The 25,581-nt window shown below is 46.2% G+C and overlaps 1 protein-coding gene and 1 long non-coding RNA gene across 6 annotated transcripts in view; both read left to right on the top strand.

Annotated features, from left to right (window-relative positions):
• Positions 1–975: 975 nt before the first annotated feature.
• LOC306802866 lies at positions 976–3,078 on the top strand. Its single transcript, XR_013774499.1, has 3 exons — positions 976–1,107; positions 1,660–1,832; positions 2,911–3,078. It is a non-coding gene; the product is annotated as an uncharacterized lncRNA (long non-coding RNA).
• A 2,616-nt stretch (positions 3,079–5,694) lies between these two features.
• The window catches only part of ADAMTS3 (ADAM metallopeptidase with thrombospondin type 1 motif 3), a 55,868-nt gene continuing 35,981 nt past the window's right edge, over positions 5,695–25,581 (top strand). For 2 of the 5 annotated variants that reach the window (XR_013774338.1, XM_079306359.1), the window contains exons 1-3: positions 7,884–8,105; positions 8,865–8,892; positions 14,664–15,022. Coding sequence is in view for 2 of the 5 variants with exons in the window: in XM_079306359.1 (XP_079162485.1) it covers positions 8,037–8,105; positions 8,865–8,892; positions 14,664–15,022 (456 nt within the window). In the remaining 3 variants the exon portion in view is untranslated. Of the gene's footprint in view, positions 5,741–7,883; positions 8,106–8,864; positions 8,893–14,663; positions 15,023–25,581 lie in introns of those variants that run through there. The other 3 variants (XM_079306360.1, XM_079306361.1, XM_079306362.1) reach the window with 3 other exon arrangements.

Below are 25,581 nucleotides of genomic sequence, written 5' to 3'. Positions count from 1 at the left end.
GGACAGCTCACTGCTGGCACAGGCAACAGAGAAAGGTAACTTTAAATCATCCCCACATGCCATTCCTGAAGTCAGGAGTTAGAGCCAGATTGTAGTGTAGGAAAGCTTTCCTATAAACTTGGTCCAATACTTAAAAACCTTTCAAACAACCAGAGCTGATGAGTGGTTTTGCTGCTTAAAGCACATGAAATACAGACCTTTATGGAGCTGTAAAGAAAAATAGATCAAACTCTGCACTTTTTGTTCTGTTTGTCTTTAAGGTGTTAGATTCAGTAAAACCTGCAAAGAACAATGAGTTAATCTGCTGCAGAAGATAAAAGTGGTGTTACCAGAACATGCTGTTGCTAGCCCAAAGCAAGGAAAAAAGAATTGAGAATGCCCAAAAAGTACTGAGATTTCAGTCAAGTTTTAGTATTCTGTGTGATTGCTTTTTCGTCTTTCCATACCAGATTTTAAGAAGGTTTAGATAATCAGGCTGTAATGTGTGAGCCTAAAGTTCAGGAAGTATTTTGGTTTTATTTAGGAAGATGAAGAGTCTGTGCCTGTACTTCTTGTAGGGCAATTAGAAGCACCATGTCCTATGGGACTGAAGGATGGCTTCATCCTTCACAGGGAGCTTCCTGGTTCACCATGGGTTTTGGGGATGGCTGAAAGGCATTTGATGTGCTATTTGGTACCCACCAAGGGAGTTGTACACCACCTGCTCCTGTGGTGTTTCCAGGTAGGATCTCTGCTGTGCTCTGGAAGAGAGGACACACCAGGCAGCAGTGCCTAGCACTCAGAAGTGGCAACTTCTGTTCTTTTTCCTGGCTGAGTGGGCACCTACTTCACCTCCTGCCAGGTGAAGTGACACATTTTCCTGTTTTCTGCTCTCTTCTCCTCTTACCTTGCTGGCTCATACTCCTTATCTTCTTGCTCCTTTTTTGCATTACCTCTGTTCTTTTTTTTTTTTTTTTTTTTTTTTTTTACTGGCCTGCTGGGTGCACCTGCTTCAGCAGCTGAGGCTGGACAATTCCCTTCAGCAAAGTCCACTCTGCCACTGTTAGACTGCAGAAACAAGAGCAAAGGGCTCAGCTAACAACTGATGGATTCTGATCAGTGATTTGTGTAAGCAGAAGGTGAAAGGGATCAGCCCATGCCCCAGAGCTGAGTTACAGAGTGTTTCTGGGTTGAATGTAGAATTTGCAAGCTGTAAGCTGCATCTCACTTTGCCCAGGGCTTGAATTCCCTCTTTCTCCTGGGCTGAATTCAAGTTTTAGCTGAGTGTAGAATGAAGCCTGTGAAAAGATTCTGGTATCAAGTGTCTCTTCCACAAAGCAGCAGCAAGTAGTAAATTAAGAGACTAGAAAAAGTTTCATGCTACATGGCACTCTAGGAGAATCATTAATTCAGAGCTGTTTTATTTTACACTGAATTGTGATAGGCTGAGTGCTTTCTTCCTTTGAAAGTAAAATTGATATTTTTTTTCTTTAAAATGCAGTTCTTTGCTAATAAAAATCCAAGTTTCCAAATTCTAATTATTTGGATATTTCACTGAAGGACATGGTACTCTTCCTTAGGCTCTGAAAAGGGACAGCCAGGTGAAGGATGCTGGCAGGGAGTGAAGCAAACAAGTGATAGCAGTTACTGATATTTTAAATTTGGCTTGAATTTCCTCAGATGATGAACTTCCCATTTGAGGCTGAATGCTACACTTGAGTTTTGGACCTCATCCTGCAAGTTGTCCTGAAGTCAAAACCAGCTGCACAGAGTGGGAGACTGAGGGGAAGTTGCAGGAAGACCAGGAGAAAGCTGAGATTCCAAATTAAAGTTGGAACAGTTAAGAAATGCAGGTAAGGACTATGCTTCAGTTATACTTGGTCATGATTGCTTCAAGTCACTAAAAGCAGCAGAATGCTTGGGCCCCTGGGCTCATGGTGGTTCCTCCACAGCTTCTGAATTCATTGGCTGAACTCTGACTAAATTCACACAGGTATCAGAGCCCCTACAGGTGTGTGACTTTGCACACGACTGGAGGCTCAGGGAGAAGCCTTGTCACAAGGAAAAGTCCCAGTGAGGGCTCACAGGCATGTGATAGGAACCTGCAAGAATCAGGCGCCATCACTGCTTGGGCACTTGCCTTCCTTCCTGTTCTTCTCTGGCTTTTCCCTGCAGGGTGAAGAGATAAGAACATGGGAAGAGAATAGATTGCTGAGACCTGAGAATTTAAAACTGTTCTTGCTTCTAGCTGTTGTGGCAGCTCTCTGAATTTAAACTGAACTTAAATGAAACTGCTGGGAAGAAATGCATGTCGAGCCTAGGAAGTCATAACCTTGATGTACAGGGCTTTGACTTCAAGGGAAAAATAGTCTAACTGTTTAGACTTTGCAAAATGTGCTGTGATTTCATTTGGGAAATAAAATGGAAAGGGGAAAGATTGAAATGCCTTAACTATGCTGATCTTGATAGTGTGTATCCAATTAGAAACTATTGGACAGAAGGAAACCTGAGTTTTTCTTAGTCATCAGAAGGTTTGCAGTTTTTAATTGTTTTCAAAGTGAAAGGTTGTGTTGGTGGGACAGCTGTACAGCACCTCCTGGAGCCAGGGACCATTAATACTGAATATTTCAGTCTGGATAAAGGGATGCAGGCAAAATAAATTTATAAATAACTATTTTTGAATTATTTCTCCATATAGTTATCATACAAAAGCAAAAGTGCACTATAAAACCTCCAAAAGAGGGGGGGCTAGGACATAGATCACCCCCATTATATTGCTGTGGTTTTTTCCCCTCTTAAGCAGCATCCAAGGTATTGTTTCCTCTGCTTTTCCTTTTCCCAGGAACAGCGAGCAGCTCTGTTGAATGGATTTTCTCCATGAGGTTATTTTGCAGGTCAGGAGGTTAGCTCACTTTTGTCTTTTTTACTCAGCTGCTGCAGAAGAAACCCTCTGTGTGTTCTCCTGAATTGTAAAGGCTGGTAAGAAAGAGAAGCCAAAGTCACCCATTAATCCACATGCAAAGTCCTATTGAAGCTGCTGCAGTGAAAGCTCTCACATGCTGCCCTGGAAATAACCCCGGCTGTGACGTGGTGAGATGCCCCTAGGTAAGGTCAGAAGCTCACTTCTCATTTTCATTTAAGCTTCTGTTTTTTAAACAGTATTTGGGACTGTGCCTCGTGGTTGTGTTGAGCTCCTAAAGCAGCTGGAGCCTCCTCGAGAGGGAGCAGAGAAGGGGACTCCAGGGAGGCAGGGGTCTGCCTGCTAAACTTGCCACTCTCTCCTCTCAACTTCCAGTTCTTTTGGCTTAAATATTTAATGACCATCACCCCATGTGAGAGCAGCAAGTGGTATCAGGACTTTAGCTTAAGCTGCTTTGCAGAGACAAAGCACCTGTTTTAATTCCTTCTGGAAACTGAAGAGATTTGGAAGTGTCCCAGCAAATTGAAGGCAACGTGGTAATTCTTGACTGCCTGTACACTTTCTCAGAAGTGTGTGAATTGGAAGGATCTGTGTACATAGCTCCTGGGCAGGATTTTCAGGAGGGCTAAGAGATCCTGGGGTCTGTCCTGGCCTCCTTTGCAAGGCTGCAGCTGTAACACCAAAATGCATTTAGTGGGAAGATAGTGGCATCAATGATTTGTCTCTTCTCTTGATAGACAGTGGCATCATAAAATGCCAGTCTGATGTGTAGGGTTATGGTTAGGTTGGATGCAGTCTGCACCTTCCCCTGGTGCTGCTCAGTGTGCCCTGGGAGCAGCTTCCAGGAACAGCCTTATCCCTTGGGATCCAGCTGCAGTGCTTATTCAAATGCTGACCTCAGGCAGTGCTGCCACTGTTTGTTCTTGTGTGTGGAATGACCTGCTGAAATAAAATCAAGGAAATAGAAGTGACAAAAACTACTGGCAGGATGGGTTTGGAGTGTTCTGTGGGGTAATCAGGTAACATTATAACTCTTTGGAGAAAGGAGCTGAATCAGCCATTCCCATCGACTTGCTTAGGGAACTGATTTTCAGCAGGATATTACTGATTTTTACTTTTCATTTTTCATTTCTGTGGTGCAGCTTTTGCCTTTTCTGGGTCTAGGGAATCATGCCAAGCAAGTTGATTTTCATTACGTTTGAGAGGTAAGGGAGTGCTCAAGTGTGAAACCTCCCTCCCTCTCTCTGTATAGGAGCATGTTTTGTGTGAATCAGTGACAGAAAAGCAACCACTGAAAATATATTCCAGTCATCCCCCTCCCCAAAAACTTCTCTAAGAATGTGACTAAAACCAAAGCACTTTTTAAGTTACAAAGGAATTGTGTTGAGCTGGTGAAGCCAGCAGGAAATGGACATCGAATCCCAGAATTGTTTAGGTTGGAAAAGACCTTTGAATCATCAGATCCCACAGTTCACCTAGACATGGAACAGGGTTATCATTTCTTTTGAACATTCAGGGTGGAATTATTTGCATTTTATTTGGCACACATTGTTTTAAAATTCATCACCTCAGAATAGGAACAATTTTATTGCATGTGCTAATTATACAAGATTCACAAACACTGCTTCTTTTCATTTTTACTTTTCACAATGTCTTTTTCAACCATGATTTTCACGTCTCACATTTTTCTCTCCAGTTTCCTGTGTCTTGTGGTTAAATCTTGCCATGAGTCTTGCTCTGCTTTGTTAAAAATAATAGGTGTGTTATATTTCTTCATTTAACAACCTGATAGATTAATAGTGGCTGTAAAACAATTAAATATAGTTGTGTGGTTTAATATTCCCAGTTTTAATGCACCATGAAGGAGAAATGAGAGGCATTGTCTTTTATGGAGTGCTTGGGTTTCACATGCAGTCTGGCAATCTTTGTCTGACACCTTGGTACTGGGATCTCCTTCTTACACAGATAATGCCAAAAAAAACCTTTCTGTGCAGGTTTGGAAATGAAATGGCAAGTCACTGGGTGGCAAATAAGGCTCAAATGTTAACAGAGCTGTCTCAGCCAAAAAGGCTTTGGGGCCTGTGGGATGCACCACTGGAGCTGTCACACGGGGCAGCTGGAGGAGTTTCTGCATTGTGGCAGCAGTGCTTTAGAATATAAAATGTGGTTCTGTAAATTCTCCTTGTCATTAAGGCTGGAAACCTGAGAAGGTCAGGGCCACGTGTTCTGGTGTGTCACAGAGCAGGGTCTGGGTCTCCAGTCATCCTGCCTCACAGGGGATTCCATCCTTGTGCTGCATTTCCATCCAAGCTGGCTCCATGGGGAAGGAGAACCTGAGGCACGAGAGCTGGGTCATTCAGGGTAGTCAGCTTCTGACACCAGAGAGAACAGAATGAATGCCCTCCAAACTGGTCCTATTGAGAAAGGTCATCAAATGCATCTATAGATCAGAAACTCAGTAAATTGCAATGATTCCTAAATACCAGGAAATGTCACTGTAGAACTGAGCATTAAACCGTGTGTGGACAGGATCAGTGAAGGCTGGATGATAGCTATTATTCCTAGATGTTGTAGTTAGGTTATAAACATAACTAGAAATATTCCTGCTAGATGTTATAGTTGAGTTTACAAGGGGCTTGTCTCAAACAATGAATGTTTGAAGCTTGGATTAAATAGCATTACAAGAGCTCCTGGTCAGTAACTTCTCCTGGTTCTACAGAGGCAATGTTCTTTACGTTTTCTCAGCTTGAATTCTTGCTCCAGTTAAGCTTGACTTGAAAATTGTTTTGTTGCATACACCTCTGCTGCGAGAGGATGTGGGACCTGACTGTTCCAGATCAGGTAATGAATGCCATGTTTTACTCCCCTGAGTATTTTCCCTGCCAAATCCTGCTGCAGCCTCCCCACTCCATCCCCCAGCCCTGTGCAAAGCCTTCCAGACAGAGTTCAGGGCCTCTCTGCTTCAGGCCCCACTCTAAGTTCATGAAATATTTGTGGCTGTCAGTCTCGTGCATCAGCCAAAGTTGCACAGATGCAGAAAGCCCATCGGAGGGATTTTAGAATTGCAAATGCCTAACAGATTTTAACAGCTCTATATATGTATACACATATGTAAATACATATATGCATATGTATGTGTAACAGACTAGAAATACACACAAGAAATCTATGATTTCTCTGATAATAGTGTGCCAAACTGGGACTGGGTTGTTGGAGATGAAACGTGTCTTTAGTTGAACTTTCAAATACTGCCTTGATTTATGTGTGTTACAGGAGTGGCACTTCGTGTGGTTTCTTATTAGAAATAAGGGGGCATCTGATTCTAACACCTTGTTTTTGCTTTCTTACAATTCTGTCATGCCTTTGATAGATGACAAAATGGAGTATCTGCCCTGGCCTGCAGCTCTGTCTGGTGTGTGTCTTGGTTTCTCTGACATTTAGAAACTTTTTAAGCCAGTTTGGCAAAGTGTAATAACTTAGGAGGTAACAGACTTAATACCGTATTGCAAGAATGTTTTTAAGAGCATAGAAACAGCTTTACTAGAAGCCAGGACTTTGGATCCCTGTGCCTGTGGAAGGTGTCCAGGCCCATGACAGGTGGCTGGGACTAGATGAGGTTTAAGGTCTCTTCAGCCCAAACCAGTCTGTGATTCTGTGATTCCCTAAAGTGCTCCTGTAACGAGCCTGAGTGACACACCTGGGACAGTGCGGTTCATCCTCTCATCAGATGAACAGCAGACAGCTGGTGCACAGCACACAGCACTCAGGTGTGTCACATTACAGAAAAGCACACAAGGACAACGAGGTTGTGTTCAGGGCTAGAGTAATGTGCAGTAAGTGAGGGTTGAGGTCACCTACTGAACATCCGTGAGGGAGGTGAAACAGGGAATTGCTGCATGGTAAGTGAAATACCTTTTTATGGAGCTGGCACTTTGCAGTAGCTCAACCTTTGCCATTCTGGGCTTTCCCAGAAGTGGCTCTGCTGAGTGTTACAGGCTGCTTTGTGTTTTATGTGCAGAAATGACTGTACACTTGTAATAACAGATGTATTCCCACTGTCTCTGAAAAATTCCTTTTATTTTTTTGCTTTGTGAGGGGGTATCATGCAGTTCAAGACCTGTGTCCTTCAAACAGCAGGGCTGCTGTGGTTGGAATATTCAAGGTACCCCCTGAAAATTAAGGCTGAAGCTCTCCTCTTTAATGTTGCTGAGATGCAATTTGGATTTAGTAGAACCAGTGTTTTCTTTTTCAGGTTGATACGATGATGTCTGGCAGGGAGGTCAACTTAAAAATTCTAATTAAGCTCTCAAATATATTCTGAGGACATTTAGCAGCAGCAGATCATGTGTTTCTGCTACATGAGGCCAACAGAAACTGATTTTGGTTGGTTGTGATGTTTCACAAGTAATGCACAAGTACAACAAAACGGTTTTGAATTGGATTTTAAATTGGGATTCAGATGTTTATAACACTGGCTAATTGTGACCCTGAAAAAATTCAGTCCTCAGTTGAATACTGCTAGGTTTCCTAGGGAAGCTGTGGTTGCCCCAAGTGGAAGTGTTCAAGGCCAGGTTGGATGGGGCTTGAAGCAACCTGGGCTAGTGTTCCCCACGGAGGGGGTTGGAATGAGATGAGCTTTAAAGTCCCTTCCAACCTAAACCAGTCTTGGATTTTAAGACTGTAGCTGTTGCAGTCTGCCTTGGGTTAATGGGAAATATGGAAGCTTGAGGATGTGGTCCCGGGCTGGGGATCTGCCAGGGTGTGATGCAGGCAGTGATGGTGGGATGGACGGACAGGAAAGTTGTTTGTCGGTGGATTTCAGGCGCACGGAGCGCGGGCGGTGAGCACAGGGAGAGGATTAGTGCCTCGGCTGCCGGTGCGGTTCCCGCGGGCCGGGCCGGGCCGGGCCGTGCCTGACGTGGAGGCGGCTCGGCCGGAGGCGGAGCTGCCGCGGGTTTATCAGCGCCGCGGGTCGCGGCGGGCGCGCAGCAACAGGCGGCGCGGGGGACCCGGCGCCTCTCCGCCCGCCCAGCCGGCCCCGGCCCCGGGAGCCGCCGCCGGAGGCAGCGGAGGCAGCGGCAGGAGGAGGGAGCGGGCGGAGCGCGGCCGGGGCCGGGGCGCGGGCGGCCGGCTCGGGATGGTGCTCCTGCCCCTCTGGCTAGTGGCAGCCGCGCTCCTGGGGGCCCGCGCTGCGCCCGGCCGGCAGGTGAGTGAGTGAGGGAGGGAGGGAGCGAGCGCGGGGACCCTGCCCTCCCGTCCCCTCCCTCCATCCGCGCCGTCCCGCGGGCTCCAGCCCCGGCCCCGCTGCCCGGGGGCTGCGGGCGGTACCGGCCCGGGGCCAGGAGGCTCTCCGCTCTCTGCTGTGCTGCAGACCGCTGCATCCAGGCAGTTCGGAACTGGACACGGCATCCCCGGCCCGGGCTGGTCCTGCAGCGGCAGCCCCTGGGTCCCTTCCCCATGGATCCTATGCCCCTCGCTCCCCTGAGGCTGGCAAGGGCAAGTACCGAGCCGACCATAACATCGGATCGTTGCCGCCGTCCCTGCGGTCACTGTGGTCCAGTTGGCTTTCCTATTCTCTAGCCTAGATACAAAGAGCTGTCAGCCCGCTGCTTCCTCTCTGCCCCAGCACCCGTGTGCCTCTTGGAGCTCATTGCTTTCCTGCTGCTAAATCCCCGCTTTGGTCACCGAACTTACTTTTTGGCACAGTGTCACAATAGAACGGGTCATTCAGCATCAGGATTGCTTAGCAGCTCTATTTGTGTTAAACTTGCTATGGACTCCGTTAGTATATTGATGGGAACAGCTGTTTATTCAGTTAAGGAAGAACTGCCATCCCTGGAAACCAAATGCAGAAACATATAAAATAGTGCAGCACAGACCAAGTGATTTTCAGCCTTCTGCCATCCCCCATTGCGTAGTAATTACGCTGACAACTTTGTGGATGTGTTTCTTTTCTCTTTTGCAGGCTGGTAAAGAACAGCGGATCCAAATAGGTAAGTCTTTTTAAGTATTATTCCTGCTATCAAAACAGAAATAAAAGAAGTTAGCTCAAAGACTAGTTATTTCTGGAGAAGGGATCTGTATGCAGGCAGGCATTCCCTGTGCACCCCCCACCACTGCCACCCAGAAGCGTTTGCAGTTGCAGTGACGTGGCATGGCTTGAATTTGCATGCCCTCTCGTGCTGTGGTTTTGCATCTTTATGTGTCTGTGCTTCCCTTCTGAAATACAAACCAATCGAAGTTATAAAATCTGTAGCTGGTCACTGTTGCCTTGTAAACTGATGGAACTGGGTAAGAAGAGTTCAGGGTCAATGGCACGTGAGGGAGCTGAAGGGAAATGTGCCTCTGTGTGCCCTTGAGCTGCTTCTTACTGAGACTTTGGCCTCTGGGACTCTTCTCAAAGACAGGAAGTTTCCTTCATTTGGGAGGATACACCCACAGTTTAACTTTCAGGAGATCTGTGTTCGTTTAGAGTAAACTGGTATTTGGGTGCTCCACAGGATGGAGGAGGTAGGGGAAGGATGTGGAAGCTGACATTGCCAGGGCATTAGTGACAGGCAGTGCCAGTCTGTGTGCTCCTTTCCTTAGCCAGTGAGAAATGGGTCTTTTACCACCCATTACTGAGTGAGTGTCCCTGCACTTGGGTGCTCCCTGGCGCTCTTCCACAGTGGGAATGGACCCCAGGCAGTTCTGCTTCCAGCTGCTGTTGGACCTCCAGCCCTGAAGTTTTGATTCAGCTTTTGTTCAGAAAAGAATTTCAGGCATTTCTATGAATTTTGGAGGACTTGTCCCAGCTCCAGTTCTGGCACTGCGAGCTTCTGGGCTTAGGTTGGTTTCCACCACGATCAGTGAATAATGGGAGCAGAGACAGTGAGGTACATTTAAAGCTAATTGGCAAACAGAGGGTTTTTCCAGTGGTATGCTGTTCCTGTCTTTTATTTCTAGTCCTTTCCATGAGAAATGGATTGTATTTGAATTTCAGAAACCATAAGCTATATAGGAATGTGTCTTTTAAATTACACAGTACATCAGGCAAAATTCCTGAATCTGGAAAACAACTTTTTGTCCTTTAATGTCTTCCTTTCTTCCACAGCCCTGGCACTGCTGTAGTCAGGAACATTTGGGGCTGAACTTGATCCTGTAAATTCTGATTCAAAAAGTACAGAACCATAGAATCCTAAACCAGTTTGGGTTGGAAGGGACTTGTACAATCATCGTGTTCCAACCCCCTGCCATGGGTAACGACATCTTTCATTCTCCCAGGTTGCACCAGGCCCCTTCCAGCCTGGCCCCATTCCAGGGATGGGGCAGCCACAGCTTCAAACTGTCTTGCTCAGTTGAGAGCTGTGGTGCCTTGGAGGTAAAACCTGCATTGGAATTGCTTGCAAATGCACTGTCCTACTTCTGAGTCCCCACAAAGTATCACTTTGCATTGGTGGTGTGTATTTTGGGTTGGCCCAGGGCTGGCTGCTGTCAGCAGTTGATCTTTTCTTGTAGCCTGAAAAGTCACCTAGGGAAACTAAGGCACCTAGGGGTTTATTTTTGTTAAATATCATCACAGGCTGCAGTACAGAGATAGCAAGTTAGCACACTTAATTACCTGCATTCATGCACAAAATGCTGCAGTGCCTGGGAGCTGTCAGGAGAAAGTCATTGTGTCACTCAGCCTGAAGGTGCTGATGCTGTGCTGCACCTTCGCCTCCCACGCAGCTGAGCTCTGTCCCTGCTCAGTGCCACTTCTGGAAGAAACCTGTGACACAACTGTGCTGGGCCCCACCACCTGCAGGAAGCACCTGCAAAACACCTGGGGCTGTGCAGAGGCTGCAGAAGCCACCAAATCAGCCATCTCCTGAGCTGTGTCCCTGAGACAGGTGGCAGTGAGGCAGAGGAATGAGGACACCAGAGAGGTTTCCCACATCAGCCTCTCTCCTTGCAGTCCCTTGCTTTCATTCATCCAGCTTACCACGTCCAGATGCCACACAGCCTCATCCCTTTTCAGGTGCAGAGCTGAGTGGGAATTCTCAAGGAATCTGTCACTTTTTTTTTGTCTTCTCTTTCTTTCTGGGCATTCCTGCCACCTAAAGGCAGCCAAACAGAGAGCAAATGGTAGTTCTGTGGTGACCCGGGTTGCTGAGAGGGACCAAAATTGCTCTGTTGTTTCTGGAAGCCATCAGCCAGCAATCAAGCAGAAAAGGGTGGTGACAAAGCCCCTGCTGGGTGTGTCCAGTTGTCTCCACATCATCTTCTCTTATTAACATCACCTTGCTAAGTGACCAGAACAGCTCTGTGCTCATCCCACTGTGCTTATCTGTCATCTCCCAGAACATGGCACAGTCTCTTTATGGAAATGCTCTCCTCTTCATCCCTACAGCAGCAGGTAACTGCCTTTTCTCCAGGGCTTCCACTGCACAGCTGAATGTCTGCCTGCCATCCAGCAGTTTGGTTGTGTCACAGCTTGTGAACTCCAGGCAGAAAATTCCATGGTGATGCTGTGGAGATGTCACCCTAGATCCAGTCCTTTTACTGAGGTTCCTCAGCTTCCTCAGGACTCTCAGGCCACATCCAAATGCATCCTCCAGTGGGGAAGCTCTGGTTTCCAGATTGCTGGGATTGCTCATCATCCCATTGTGCCCTTGTGGAATGACTTGGGGCTCAGCAGGAGACCCCTATGCAGGAGCCATGTGACTGAGATGTTACCAGGAGCCCCCCACATTTCTTCTCTTGGGTAGTTTGGTTTAGACGTAAAGAAATTATTTGAACTTTGAAAAATTCTTCCTTTTCCACTGCTGCCACTGATTTCCACATAGACTGTGCCTTTGAAATCTTCTCAGGTGGATGTTTGGGCATTTGGCATTCTGCTGTGGACAGCCACCTTCATGGTTATTCATCACTGTATTTCACAGAATCTTATGCATAAAGGTACTGTTTTTCCAAATGTAGGTGATAAAAAAAGTTTAGGATTTTCAAACTTCAGTTGACTGCAGCTGTTGTACGGTGCAGAGACAACTCTTGTGAGGCAGTGGTGTTAATTCTGCAGTTTCACGAGTCTTTGAGGGAAAGAAAGCCCAGGCAGCTCTCTTCAGAGGCATTCTCTAGCTAATTATGTTTTGGCACACAATGAAAGAATCTGATCTTCCTTCTTAAGTGCTTCCTTTCAACCTAAACATTGTGCAACTGGAGCAACATTTAAAGGCCAGATTTTTTTTAAAAATGAAGAAAATGTACAGTTAAGTGCTTTTCCTCTTGCTCTGATCACCCCTGTCAGCTTTGAATTAGCAGAGCAGATCGACTCTGAAATTTTAGCCTAGGAAAGGGAGCACCTACAGCTGGGATAGCATTTCCTCAGAGCGTGCAGTTTGTGGAAAAAGGGTAATGTAAGTCAGCAGAGGAGTTCAGATGTCTTTGGGATTCAGTCATGTCCCATTTAATTTTAATTGCCTTTGAACAAAAGGTATTTCCTCTTCTAGCTCAGCATTTACAGATTCTGGAAAAGGCTTTTGCTGACTCAAAACCTTGACAGTTCTTATTTTCCAGCCTTTGTTCCCACCTTCTTGAGGATAGCTGGCTGCTCTCATTAGCAAAATAGCCATTTTTTCCCTCCACTGTGGAAGTGTGGGAATTCTGCTGCAAGATGTGCAGAGCAGTTCCTCAGTCGTGTGGTGAGCACAGAATTTGATCACCAGACTGTGGTCTCTGGCACTGAATGTCCTGCTTCAAAGAGGAAAGAAAAGAAGCCAGGAGGAATCTCAGCAAGGTGGAAGGCAGAATGTCAGCCTGGGAATGAAACCCCAGTGTTGAAGCACCGGGAATCTGAGGGTCTGTGTTTTTACTCTGACCCAGTTACCATGTGCAAGCCAGCAGCTCTGTCTCCTGGGCATGGCCTGGTGTCTAATTAATAAAAATGACTTTAGAGTTTTAATTTGGTCCCTTCTCTAAGGAGACAGATTAGCAGTCCTGGCTCAGAATTCCCAGTGTTTTAAATGGGAATTATCCTAAGGATAATGGCCTAATTAGGATGCCAGTTTTAGAACCTGGTCTTGTGGGTGTATGGTGAAATAGGTGGAGCTGGCTGCTGCTGAAACCCACCCTGTGACTGCTGGCTGTAGGATGTGAGGTACCAATGGACTCAGAAATTCACATTCCTAGGATATAGCATTTGTATAGTAAGACATATATATAGTGCCAGAATTTGCATGTGTGCACCTACTAGTACCAAACATTGCTTTTCTGTCAGATTCCTCAGTAACTGGCTGAAAAAATACTAAAAACAGTTCTGTGAAGCCATTAGGAACATTTTCCTACTGATGTTACTTGCTGAAAGTGTGAGTCTCTTAAAACCAGCAGCCCTTGCCACCAGGAGAGGAACTGGCTACTGAGCTTTTCCTCTATTCATTCTCATATCAAATATGATCCACACTGGGAGCAGGTGAAATTTAGCTCACTTAATTAAGTGTGTTTATTTGAGGAATTCTCAGTGGCACTTGGCACTAACATCAGAGCTATCACATCCTGAAGCTTTTCAAATGAAATTCTCAGTAATATCACTCTGATACTACTTTCACCATCTCTCCCAGGAAGAAGGGAGTAGGGAATAACTATTTTTGAGCAAGATGTCTTTTTAACTCTAAGTAGCCAAATGCACAGGCTCATATTTGGGCCTTGGACCCATTCAGAGCAGAGCAGACTCTCAGATTGACCTGGCCCTTCCCTTACAGCCTGAACATCAGACACTGAATATCCTGATCACTGCCAGATTACAGAGGTCTCACTGAAAAGATAAACTCATTTGAGTGGATTTGTTTTCCACTGGTGTGAAATTACTTGAAGACATGTTGCCTTAGCTGAGAGTTGTGCTGTTGAGCTTCTCCAGGATTACCAACAGCGTGGCTTTGCTGGGTTTATGGCTTCTCTCAGCTGCACTAAAGTGCAAGATGTAGGGTCCAGTTTGTACAGATCCGTGTTGAGTTTTTGTAATTAGATTCTCTCATTGTTTTGGATCTCTGTTACTCAGGGGAAACAGCAACTGGCTAGGTAGGGGGATTTGTAGAGGGAAAAGTTACTGCCTTTATCAATGCTGATGTGGTTTAAGTTAGCAGCTGCATGTGATCCACTGGATTTTTCCCTTATTTCTACTTCCTGAGAAATATGTATGCAAATTGTGCTTATAACCAAGCTTGGCACTTTGTTTTCAAAAGCTTGATGGAAGTCCTGGCAGAGAAGCAAATTCTGTGTCAGGTGTACACCAGAGCTGTGTGGCATTTCTTACAGGAGAATTCAGAAGGGTCTGTGCCTCTTCTGGGGCTGTTGAGCAAGCTTGAAACCCACAGGAAACTCCCCAGATAAATATCAGTGAATATTTCAGCCTTTCCTCTGCGAGTTTTAGGAAAATAATTTTTATAATAACAATTGCTAGGGAGAAATTCTTCCATGTGAGGGTGGCGAGGCCCTGGCACAGGGTGCCCAGAGAAGCTGTGGCTGCGCCATCCCCGAAAGTGTCCGAGGCCAGCTTGGACCTGGGCTGGTGGAAGGCGGGGTGTGTCCCCACGGCAGGGGGTTTGGAACTGGATGGTCTCGAAGGTCCCGTCCAACCCAGAGCCCTTGGTGATTCCGTGATAGAAGGGCAGCAGTGGCACGTGCCTGACATTCCCCACGTTAGTAGCTGGAGCAGGAGTCCTGAGCTGTGATTTCTGGGAGGGGAGGCGGGCGCTGGAGTCGGGGCCGTTGCTCTGTGTCGCTGAGTGTGCTTTGGTTGTGTTTCTGGCAGACGTGCGCGGAGGCGGCGCGAGGCCCTTGGGGCTGGTGGTTCCCATCAGCACCAGCGCCGATGGCAGCTTCGTGTCGCACGTGGTGTCCCAGCGGCGCCAGCGGCGCCGGGCGCGCGAGGCGCCGCGCGGGCCCCGGCAGCTCTTCTTCAACGTCAGCGCCTTCGGCCGGGAGCTGCAGCTGCGCCTCACGCCCAACACGCGCCTGGTGGCGCCCGGCGCCGTGGTGGAGTGGCACCGCGACTCGGCCGACGCCAGCCGGCCCTGGAGGAGACAGCCCCTGTGGGCCGGCTGCGCCTACGTGGGGGACATCGCCGGCGTGCCCGGGGCTGCCGTGGCCATCAGCACCTGCGACGGGCTGGTAAGGCAGCTGTGCCTCTGCTCTTTGACCGCGCCCGCCCGGCGGCCGCGCTTGCAGACCTCATTGCTTGAACGCCCCAGAAAACACTAATGCCTCGCTGGGGGTAACTTCTCTGAGCTTGATAAGCAAAGTTCTTCATGTCCCAGGTGTGAGGGAGCCAGCTCAAACCTACCTCTTGTTTGCTTTCCTTTCTTATTTGCATGAGGTGTTACAAACAGGAAATTTGATAATGAAGACAATTTCAGACTTAAAAGCTGACCTTTTGTTAACTGAATTTAGAATTGGGTCTCCAAATCATCCCTCTTTGCTTCTCAGGTACCAGAATGATGGGCTGCCCTGCTATCCAAGAATAGCAGTGTTAAGTTTTCATTTGTAAAGTGAGTGTGCTTTTTGTACTCTTAGTGGCACTTTTGTTTCATCAGAAGGTGTCGTAGGAGAACTGAGTGGTTCACATGTGTAACAGGCTTGTTTTCCATCTCTGTGAACACATGGGTTTCCCTGTGGCTGAGCAGGTGCCCAAATCCCAGAATGAAAGGTTGGGCATATCTGAGCCCACACAGCATTCCTTGGGTGGCTCAGGCAGCAGGCAGAGCCAGCAGTCCCCACCTTGTGCTCCATAAGGAGCAGGAGCACTGGTGGAACACGCCTGCAGCATCCAGGGAGATCAGTGCTTGGGACAGGAACCATGTGAAAAAGAATCCCCAGTCAGACCAAAACTCCTTGAATTCCCTCGCTTAGAGAAAGGAATTACTGGTAGTGGTTGCATCTGAGGTGATAGCTAATGCCAGTTTGGTGTGTTTTGGGAGTTTTTGGTGGGTTTTTTAGGAGAATCTCTTGCCAGTGTGCTGGCTACAAAGGCCAAGCAGACCCCTGGCTTGCTAGATGTAGTTCCAACAGAATGGTTCTGATGAATGAGACCCTGGGACTGGCAGCTGGGTTTTGGCAGTAAGCCCGAATGAAGTTGTTGTATAGAGACAGCATGTGAAGACAAGAAATTGGATTAAATGGAATTAGATTAAGGAGAGGAGCTCTGTCACAGATTGCCATGTGGCTGCCAAGCTGCTTGTGGTGTGTTTTCAGGTAAACGAAGCCAGAAGGGGACTTTTGGAGGGGGAGTGGCTTCACAGTGACAGAGGACAGGGTTGGATGGGATATTGGGAAGAAATGCTGTGCTGAAGATGGTGAGGCCCTGGCACAGTTTGCTCAGGGAAGCTGTGGCTGCCCCATCCCTGCAAGTGTTGAAGGCCAGGTTAGATGGGGCTTGGGGCAGCCTGGGATAGTGGAATGTGTCCTTCTTTTCCCATAACATCCCATGTGCTCTCCATGGTTTTGAGGCCTGGAGCAGGAGAACATGGGCTTTTTCTTTGAGGAGTAGGGGATAAATCTCCTGAGTCACTCTTGTCTCTCTGTTCATCTCCACCTTTGCTGTTTTAACATCTCTTGGAGCTCTAATCATGTGACTGTGAAAGAAATAAATAATCCTGAAGCTTTATTTTATGGTTTTTTTTCCTGCCAGCATGTCCCAGGGTAGCAAAAGGAACTTGCAATTACCTTCTCTGGCCCCTCTGTTGCTGTACTATGTGTCTCAACTCAGCTAGACTATTTGATCTTCAATGTATCCTAAAGACGTGCAGAGTGAGATAATATGGCTTAACAGAAACTGGAACAAGAGTGAGAAATTCTAGGGGCATGTGTGTGCTGGAAAGATTTATTTTTGACTTTGAAGGAATTTAGACACTCTCCAGAATAGCCATTTAGGAAATCTTGGAGAGAAAGTGAAGGGAATCACCAGGGTAGCAGTTTGCACAATGTATAAGAGGTAGAAGAGGTTTGATGTCGTGAGTAAGAGGAAAAGAGCATTTGGTACTAAATTTTGCTTGTTTGATAGTAAATGTGTGGAATAATTGGCATTTGCATAAGTAAAGTAAGACTTTGAACACAGTCTCTTCTGAATCTAAACTTACATTTAAACCCCCAAATACTTGAACACTTCTCTTTTGAAATAGTTTACATATCTGCTTTTGCAGTGGAAGTTGTCTGTCTGCCATCAGTTCTGCAAATTCCTATCTTCACATCTGCTTAATCTCCCTTGGAAATGACCCTGTTTATTTAAAAAGCCCACATGCATGTGCCTGCACTTGTCATGGCAGAAGAACCTTCATTAGTCACAGAGGAGCTGCCTCTTGCCTCCTTCCCTGCGTGTCACAGCGCCGGTGCTTCCACAGGTTTCTGCTGTGTGTTCCTGCTGCTGCTTGGCCACAGCAGCAGAGTTTGGTGTCAGAATCCATCAGGAGTGGAAGGTGCCAGCCTCAACAAGATGCTACAAGTGGTTTAGATTGTAAATAGAGAGAAGGTAGCAAGCCAAACATTTAGAAATAGTGGCTTAAAACACTTTCTACCTGTTATTGTACAGAAGATCATCTCAGTTTCTCAGTTAGCTTCCTGCCTTTGCAACAAACTCTGAGCAGCTGCTGCTGTTTGATGCCTTTAGCTTCTGCTTCCACTCTGAAGTGTTTCTGTGGATGGGTGTCTGTGTTTGAGCTGGGGTCTGGTTTATGCTCACATCCCTGCAATGCCAGGCGACAGTGCTGGTTTCTGTTTCTCTAGAGCATTAACCTTGCTTGTCTCAAATGAAAGGGCTGAGCCCAGTGCAATGAACCTTTAATCTTTGACTTCAGATTCCAAGTAAAATGTGACTTGCTTTTTGTTGGTTGGAAATGATTTGTAGTATTTTTGTTTATTGAAATTCCATGGCCTTCAAGCCCAGGGCAGCATACAAGTTGTTTGAAGTACAGCTGTTTGCAAGTGGAAGATGCTCAGGAATCTGCCTGCCTTGTAGTGTTCAGCTGCCAAACCAGGGAAAATCCTGGAAGACAGACCAGCCATCAAGAATAAAAAAATACCCAGATGTGCTTAGATCTCTCATTTGTGACAGATTATTTCTCACTTGCTTATTGCCGTCCCTTTTTCCAAGGATAAGGAGACATGAAGAAACATGGCCTGTGCATGTTCACAGCTACTTTCCTTTGGCAAATCTTTTGGAAATACAGGCTGGAGTATCTCAGACTAGAGATAATTGCACAGGCTTTAAACTTGGTTCAGGAAAAGCTTTGAAAATCTGTAGGAGTTGGGGTGTATGGGATCCAAGGAGTTTCAGGGCATTTTGATTTGTTTCAAATCCTTTATTATTACCATTGTTTCATCAGTACTGAACTGCTCAGGCTTATTTCTTGTTCCTGTGTTGGTTCTAATGTAATATTTCAGCAGGATTTCCCTCAAGCTGTCAAGACAGAGCTCCTCAGTGGAGAAACGTCTTTCTAGGAGCTGATGGTGTTTTATCCCAGTGTACTGGGATTTGGAGACAAACGCTCGAGTTGCTGCAGAGCGTCTGGTTGTAGAAATTCGGAAACATGGGGAACTCTAGCTGAGTTTGGGATTGGGACTGGGATTGCCCCCTTGGGCCTGGAGGTCTCTCCCAGTCCAAGCTGGGGGCTGTGGTGGAGGGAATGTCAGGTCATCCAGGACTTGCAGGGAGGGAGAGGCACGAGGGAAGCAGAGCAAACCCTGGGGAGACGGAAGCGGCTCTGGCCGCGTGCTGCTCGGCACAGATAGCAGCAGTGTCTTAGGCTGATTTAACTGTGACATTCCTGCTCCCCTGCCTTACTGCTCTTCCACAGTAATTCCCTCCTTGCCATGAACTCCCCTGACCTGCTGTGCCTGCCCTTAGCCCTGGCATTTCACTGCATTTGGCAGCACAGTGAGCTGGGCGTGATGGGCTGCAGCTGGACTCCATCCCCGTCACCTCTCTGCTGTGCAGCACTTCCCACAGGCTAGTGCAGCCTCCTCAGCCCCAGTAACCCATAGTAAAGAGGATTCCTCAAAGTTCAGCAACTCCAGAAACTTGGGAAAATGCATTCCCTTGTTCAGGACTTGGGGCTTCCTGAGTAAAACACAGAAGGGAGGAGCCCTGATTGAGAAGAGGGGCGATGGGGACACAAGTCAAGTGTCAGTATAGTGTAAAATGAAAAATCTAGACATTCTTTTATATGCCTGGTTTGCTTCTCTCTGAAATTGTCAGATCAAATAACTACTTCACCCTTACTCTATGGAGCATAGTCAAAGTTTATGCAAATGCTCCATTTATTTATTTTTGTTAGTTACTATAAATTCTTCTAACACGGCCAGATTTGATCTAATGATAGATTTGCCTCATTTCCAAGCCCTGTGTCTCCTCCTCTCTGTCCAAACACTGACTTTGAGCCTTGAAAATTAGGTGTTCTGGCCACTCTGCAGAACTGCTCACCCTCCAAGCTGAGCAGAGATGCAGTGAGTTCAGGCTGGCATCTGAGTGACCTGTGATGTCATCTGAGGTGCCTTCTAGGAAAGGAAGACTTGCCTATGGGCCCCTCTGGAACAATCAGCAGGAATAGCCCAGAGCACCTGGGCTGTGAGCTTAACAGCCACCCCAGGTGGGCAGAACGTGTGTGTGGTGTGTAGCCATGAGTGGAAAATGTGGTGCTCAGAAGACTAAGGTTGTTACTAGTCTCTTTTTTCCTGTCTTACATTGGAGACAGTATTTGAAGGTGGATTAAGAAACTTGACAGTCTAGTGAGGAGAGCATCCTCCAGGAAGGGATTTAGGAACAGGCAGCTGGAGAGAGCCTGCTGGGAGACTTTTCATAACAAGTCTCTGCTTTGATTGCCACAACTTCAGACTTTTATTTATAGTTCATTTCTGATGCTGAAAAATCATTCTGTGCAGCAAAGCACAGGTTTGCATGTAATCCCTCCCTTTTAAGCAATGTATTTAGGGGCTGATCTGTTCCAGATCAGTATGTGGTCAAAAATGGTCTGGAATAAAGGGCTGGTGCTTGAGTGCTGCTCTGGGTATGTCTTTTGTAGCTGTTTTTTAATCACACCTTGTAGTCCTGGTGATGCATTTTCACAAAATATTGCTTTTAGGGCACTTGGGCAAAGAATTTCCTTTCTGGATTTTTCCCTCTTTGTTTCCAAAACAGCAGATGCTTCTTAAATTTTTTGATTCCTGGAGGCTCACAGTTTACAGTGTATAAAATAGCATCAGCTTATTAAAATTACTAAGTACAGCCCTTTTTTATAGTTTTAGTGATAAATCCCAGATTATATAACTTGTATGGACTCTTGGTAGCACACATGAATTGGGCTCTCATTCCTCATCCATGTCCTGCTTCCCCCTGTCACCTGTGGGAAGGTGTGTGTCCCAGGAGAATAGAGTCAACAGAGACCAAAATAGGCAATTACCAAAATTCAGTCCTTGTAGCCTCTCAAAGTTCTCATTGATGCTGGAGTAAGTAGGTGGAGGTACAGAAGCCATATTCAGCCATGGCCTTTCTTATGTTCCATGTTTACTTAGTGTTGTATGTACTTGGATCTGGAATTCAGCCTGCAGGGGACATGGTCTGATGTTTGCAAAGGGGCAGTAAGCAGGACTGGAGAGAAAATACTGTGCCAGGTCATTGAGAAAAGGAGTTTGTCTGCTCTTTCCTCTTGGTTTTCTCTCAGGGTCACACTGCAGCTCTAAACATGATGCTCCCATCCAGGCTTTGAAAGAGTCATGGAAAGAAGAGTCAGCTAGTTCCATCTCTGGCCCTGTGTTTCATCAGGAGCTTCTTGAAATGATGGATAAAGTGCAGCACTATTGTTCCCATTAAAACAATCTTTGCTTTCACTTCTGTTTTAAATAGATACTTAGTTTTCATCGGGTGCTTCTGCTACTTGGCTGAGAACTTCAGTAAATTACCAGCATGCAACACTAAATCAGCTTCCCTGCCTCATAAAAATCTCTTTGTTGTTTGACTTTCTTGGTTTATATGTGACCAAACGTGTGAAACTACTTCCCCTTTTCCTTTAAGAGATTTTACCATAATTGTTTGGTATTTTATTTCCTTTGTGCAAGGATGTAGAACCAATTTGAAGCAATGAGTTTGGTGGAAATATTACTGGCTTTGGTGCTTCCCAGCTTTTGATCCACAGAGTATTTCCATTCAGAGGAAGCTGCATCAGTGTTCTGTCCTCCTCTGCCTTCTCTCCAAGGAGATGACTCTTGCTCACACATAGTTTGGGCTGAGTTTTCTGTTGCCTTGGAAGAGTGGTGATGCTGCAGCATCATTCTGGACTGTTGTGTACAGGCAGCAGATAAATCAGTATTTCTTTTGTGTGCCACAGTAGAAATGATCTGACATCCAGATCATGAGGTCTTTGTATTTTGACATTGTTTTATTCACTTTATACTTTTGGAGTATTCAGCACTTGAAGGTCTCATTTCCCCTTCTCTGAAGGCTATCTGATGTCCACACTCTTGGTTTACCTTTCCCCATTTTAGAGGAATCTCTGACTGGTGTCATCCCATGACTTCTGCATCTGGGAAGACACCACGTTTACTGCAGAGCTGGCAACCTCTGCTGCCTCCTGTACCATTTGCTGTGACTGACACAAAGACAAAACCTGTGCTCAGTAAATATTTCTGCAGAGATTCCCTGGGCCTGGGGAGGTGCTTGATGCTCTGAGCATGTTCCATGCATACTTTCACTCTGGAATAACTGATACTGTAACCCCCAGTTCCTTCTTTAAGGACAAAGTGTTTGGCCTGCCAGCTCCATGTAGCAGCTGCTGTTAAAATGAATCCTGGTAGGTTTTCCAAGAACTAAAAACAGAGACGTGGTTTTCCACATAAAATCAAAGTTTGTTTTTTCTCTTGCTTTCGTATAATTCTTAAGGGCTTCCATTGAGTTTTCCTAGATTTTCTGAAAGGTGGAAAAATCAAACCCAGCATCTGGATCAAAACCAAGCATGGGAAATTTCAGCACAAAGGAATTTTCTTACGGATGTTTATAGAGGAGGCTAAAAAACTTAATTCCAGTCCAGTGCAGTGACCCAGTAAATGCTGATGCTTTCTTTTCTTCTGTGCAAATTTGTCAGGATCTTGGTTAATTTGATGGCTCTCCCAAATACCTTTTGCTCCTTAAAGTGGTATCAATTAGTGTGTTGAGAGACTTCAATTCCTCTGGGCAGATGATTTGCAGTATTTTAGTAGGAGCTTCTAAGTATTCTAAGTATTACTTCTAAGTATTACAAAGAGGTAAGAGCCTCCTAAATATTGCCCATGGTTTGGAAGAGGATATTAAACATTCCTACACTTGCATCCTGTTTCTGAATCTTCTGAACAAGTAAGACTTCTCTTGGTAGCTGCAGAAGATTTTTGTTTTGATTTAAAAATCTGGTATTAGTGATTGGTCACAAACTGGTGCTGGGTTAATAATTCATGTGCTGTGAGACTTGAGTGGTGTGCTGTGTTTGAATCTTTCATATGATTCAGAAATAGGCTTCATCTTACTAAATAAATGCAGTCTCACTTGTGGCATGTGCTTAGTAAAAAAGTCTCAACCCTCTGTACTGCCTGTGTTAAACACCCTTCAAGGGTGGAGCCTAAAATGATACAGGGACTCTTGCTTTAATTCTAAGGTGCATGGCCAGGATAAAACATGGGCTAGAACATGGATTTTATATTACACTGATCTTCCAGAGAGGGAAAATGAGCTGTGGAATTTCTGCTTGCTCCTCTGGGAATCATTCCAAGGGTGCTGGAGCTGGAGGGTTGGTAGATGAGGATGTTTTACCCCAAAACCATGGTGTTTTCCCAAAGCCCAGACACCTCCATGGAGACTGGAGGCCCATCCATGGAGGAAGAGGAATTCCAACTGCAAACCTTCTCTGAAGGCACTCAGCAAGTGGATCAGTAACATCTGTTTCTCAAAAATGTGTGCAGTGCTGCAATATTACTTTTTTCCAGCATTCCTCTAATGTGTAGTATTTTTTTATATGCCAAGTATGTCAAGGCCATAAATACTTTAACATGCAGAAGATGTGAAAGGAGGGAAGTTTGTCCCTTTGGATGCCTTTTCCCTTCCCTGCCAGAGGGACCTGTTGGAATGTGTGACTTGGGATGAGGGCCTGGAGTGACAGGATTGCCTTTACCTGACAAAGGGCAGGTTAGAGGGGAAGGAATCCTTCACCACCCTGGGGATGGTGAGGCACTGGCATAAACTGAAGAGTGGCATCATGGGCAGACTCAACAACCTGAGGAGCTTCTAGAGGATTTTTGAGAAGAAACCCAGAGAACCAGCTGATTCTTGCCAAAATATGGAACCCATGCAGCATGGGAAGTAATACCCAGCCAAGGAGCTGAAGGTGGAACCCTGGAGCTGCACAGACTTAGAATCAGTGTCCACCCACTGTGGCTCAGTTTTGGGGGAGGCTGGCAAAGGGAAATGTGCTGCAGGCAAGGCATACTTCTTTGCTTTTATTTTTCTTCCAATAAATCAAGCAGTGTTTGGTGCAGCTCCAGGAGTTGTGCCTTTGGATTGGGAGGTGGAGCAGCAGGTAGGTGTGACGCAGGTTTTGCACAGTCACCAAACTGAGCCCACCTTAAGCCAACAGAGAGGGTGAAAGGTGGCAGTGTTTGGGGCTGAATTGGTGTTTTCAGGCCAGGCAGCACCTCTTTTATAAAAGCATGTTTCTATCCACTCCCTAAGAAGTTTAGACTGGAGGGCTGTCTCCAGAAGCTGCCCCCTCCCTGCTCCAGATCCCAGGTGTTTGTCTTGGCAGGAGGCAGTGTCTGCTGGCCAGGGCTGGATATTAAATGGAGGGAACACAGAGCCCTTGGTGCTTTTCAATAGGGCTTCTATTCAGGTAGGGGCAGGATAGAGCTGTCAGCCACCTGTGATTGTCCAGTGGGGAAAAAAGGAGGGACAAGTGGGGAAGAGCCCTGGCCACGCTTTCCAATTCCATTGATAGAATGGTGAGAAGAAAGTGTTTTCTGGGAGGCAGAGCCTTGTGTGGGTTTGACTGCTGAGTCCTTTGCAGCAGTCCAAGCATTGCTGCATGGGGAAATCAAGGATGATACCCACTGAAACAATGTGGGATGGCACAAGGAACCTCCTGACTCTTGAACTTCCCACGTGTCCCCAAGAGCCTTGGTAAGAGAGGTTACAAGCTGAATGATCAGTGTGTGGCCCAAAGTTAATTAATCCAGGTATCCTGATTCTGACACTTGGGGTGGTTCTCACTTTCCATATATATTCCAGCTATGTATTTCTGTGTTTAATTTTTAAGGTGTGAGGGGTGGCTGATTGACTTAGTTTCCACAGAATGGAAATTTAGTTTCAGTGGCCTTAAGCTGAAGGATGAAAGGTTGGGATTAGGTATTAGGAAGAAATTTTTCCCTGTTGAGGCCCTGGCACAGGGTGCCCAGAGAATCTCGGGCTGCCCCATGCCTGGGGGAGGTATTTGTCCAGGTTGGACAGGCCTTGGAGCAACTGGGATAGTGCAAGGTGTCCCTGCCCGTGGCAGGGGGTAGAACAACTTGGTCTTCAAAGTCCCTGCTAACCCCAGCCAGTCCTTGATTCCATGATTCTGTGTGGGAAGCAAGGGGAGTCCAGTTTGGATGCTTGTAGGAAATGCAGGTGGAGGCTGAAACCAGACCATGGCAGAGTCCCTCTTCCAGTGGATAGACCAAACCTCTGTTGGTCTTCATGAGAGTGAGGGATACTCGGGTTTTCTTGGTCAAATAAAGGCTTCTTCTGCCTCACCACGTTTGGAAGAATGGAAGGGGGAAGAGAAAACATTTGGAGAAATCACCAGGGTTTGAAATGGTTGTTGTTTACAGATCCTGTCTGTTTTCCTATGTTGGTGCAGGTGTTGCACTTGATCTGGTTCTTTGAAGCAGTCAGGTTCATCCTCCTGAGCATAGTCTCTCCCATGAAACAGGACACAGGGAGTTCTCCCTTTTCCCACTGAGTCCTTCAGTGTGCTTGGACTGGAAAGTAACTGCCTGGCTCTCACACAAGCCTGCTTCACTCTGGTGAGAGCTGTGATCTTCTCATGCCTCCCTTCTAGGTAGAGTCCAACAGCACAGTGTTGCTTTAGTGCTCCATGTTTGCACCTGTGTGTGACTGGAGGGTCACAAATCAGAACCCCCTTCTGGGAGGGAAGGGGATCATCCTTAGCTCCCTGTGTTCATTCCTGCTATTTTTTTTTGCTTGTTTCTTACCAAGGATGACCACTGCATGTAGCCTCCTGCTGCTCAGCAAGCTCCAACCTGCTTATTAATGTGCTTCCACTTATTGACAGTCTGCTCTGTTTGGTGATGGATGTAGAGCCTTGAACGTGATGTTAAGTTTCAATTTTTAAAGCTTCTATCTCCACTTTTATAAGTCCTCCCAGTGAAGATCACAGCACATGGTGTTTCCAAATTAGTGTGTATGACAGGGGGATGTGCAGATCCTGAGACAGATAGAGGATGTCTGTAATACAAATGAAGAGTCTCATGTAGAGAGATGCAGGGAAGCTCTGTGCATCTTGAATTCCCATATTGTGTTGTGGATTTGTTTAAAGCAGCTTTACATCTCATCTCTCACTGTTCAGAGCTGCTTTAGGAGAAATAGCTGCTCATTAATGCCTCAGTTCCCCAGGGTGTCTCATCAGTGTTTGAAAATCTATTTCTTTGTAGTACAAAGGCACTAA

The sequence above is a fragment of the Erithacus rubecula genome, assembly GCF_903797595.1.
Source record: "Erithacus rubecula genome assembly, chromosome: 5".
NCBI classification, from domain to species: domain Eukaryota; kingdom Metazoa; phylum Chordata; class Aves; order Passeriformes; family Muscicapidae; genus Erithacus; species Erithacus rubecula.
The sequence above is the reverse complement of the archived record's forward strand: the minus strand, read 5'-3'. Positions and strand labels throughout refer to the sequence as shown.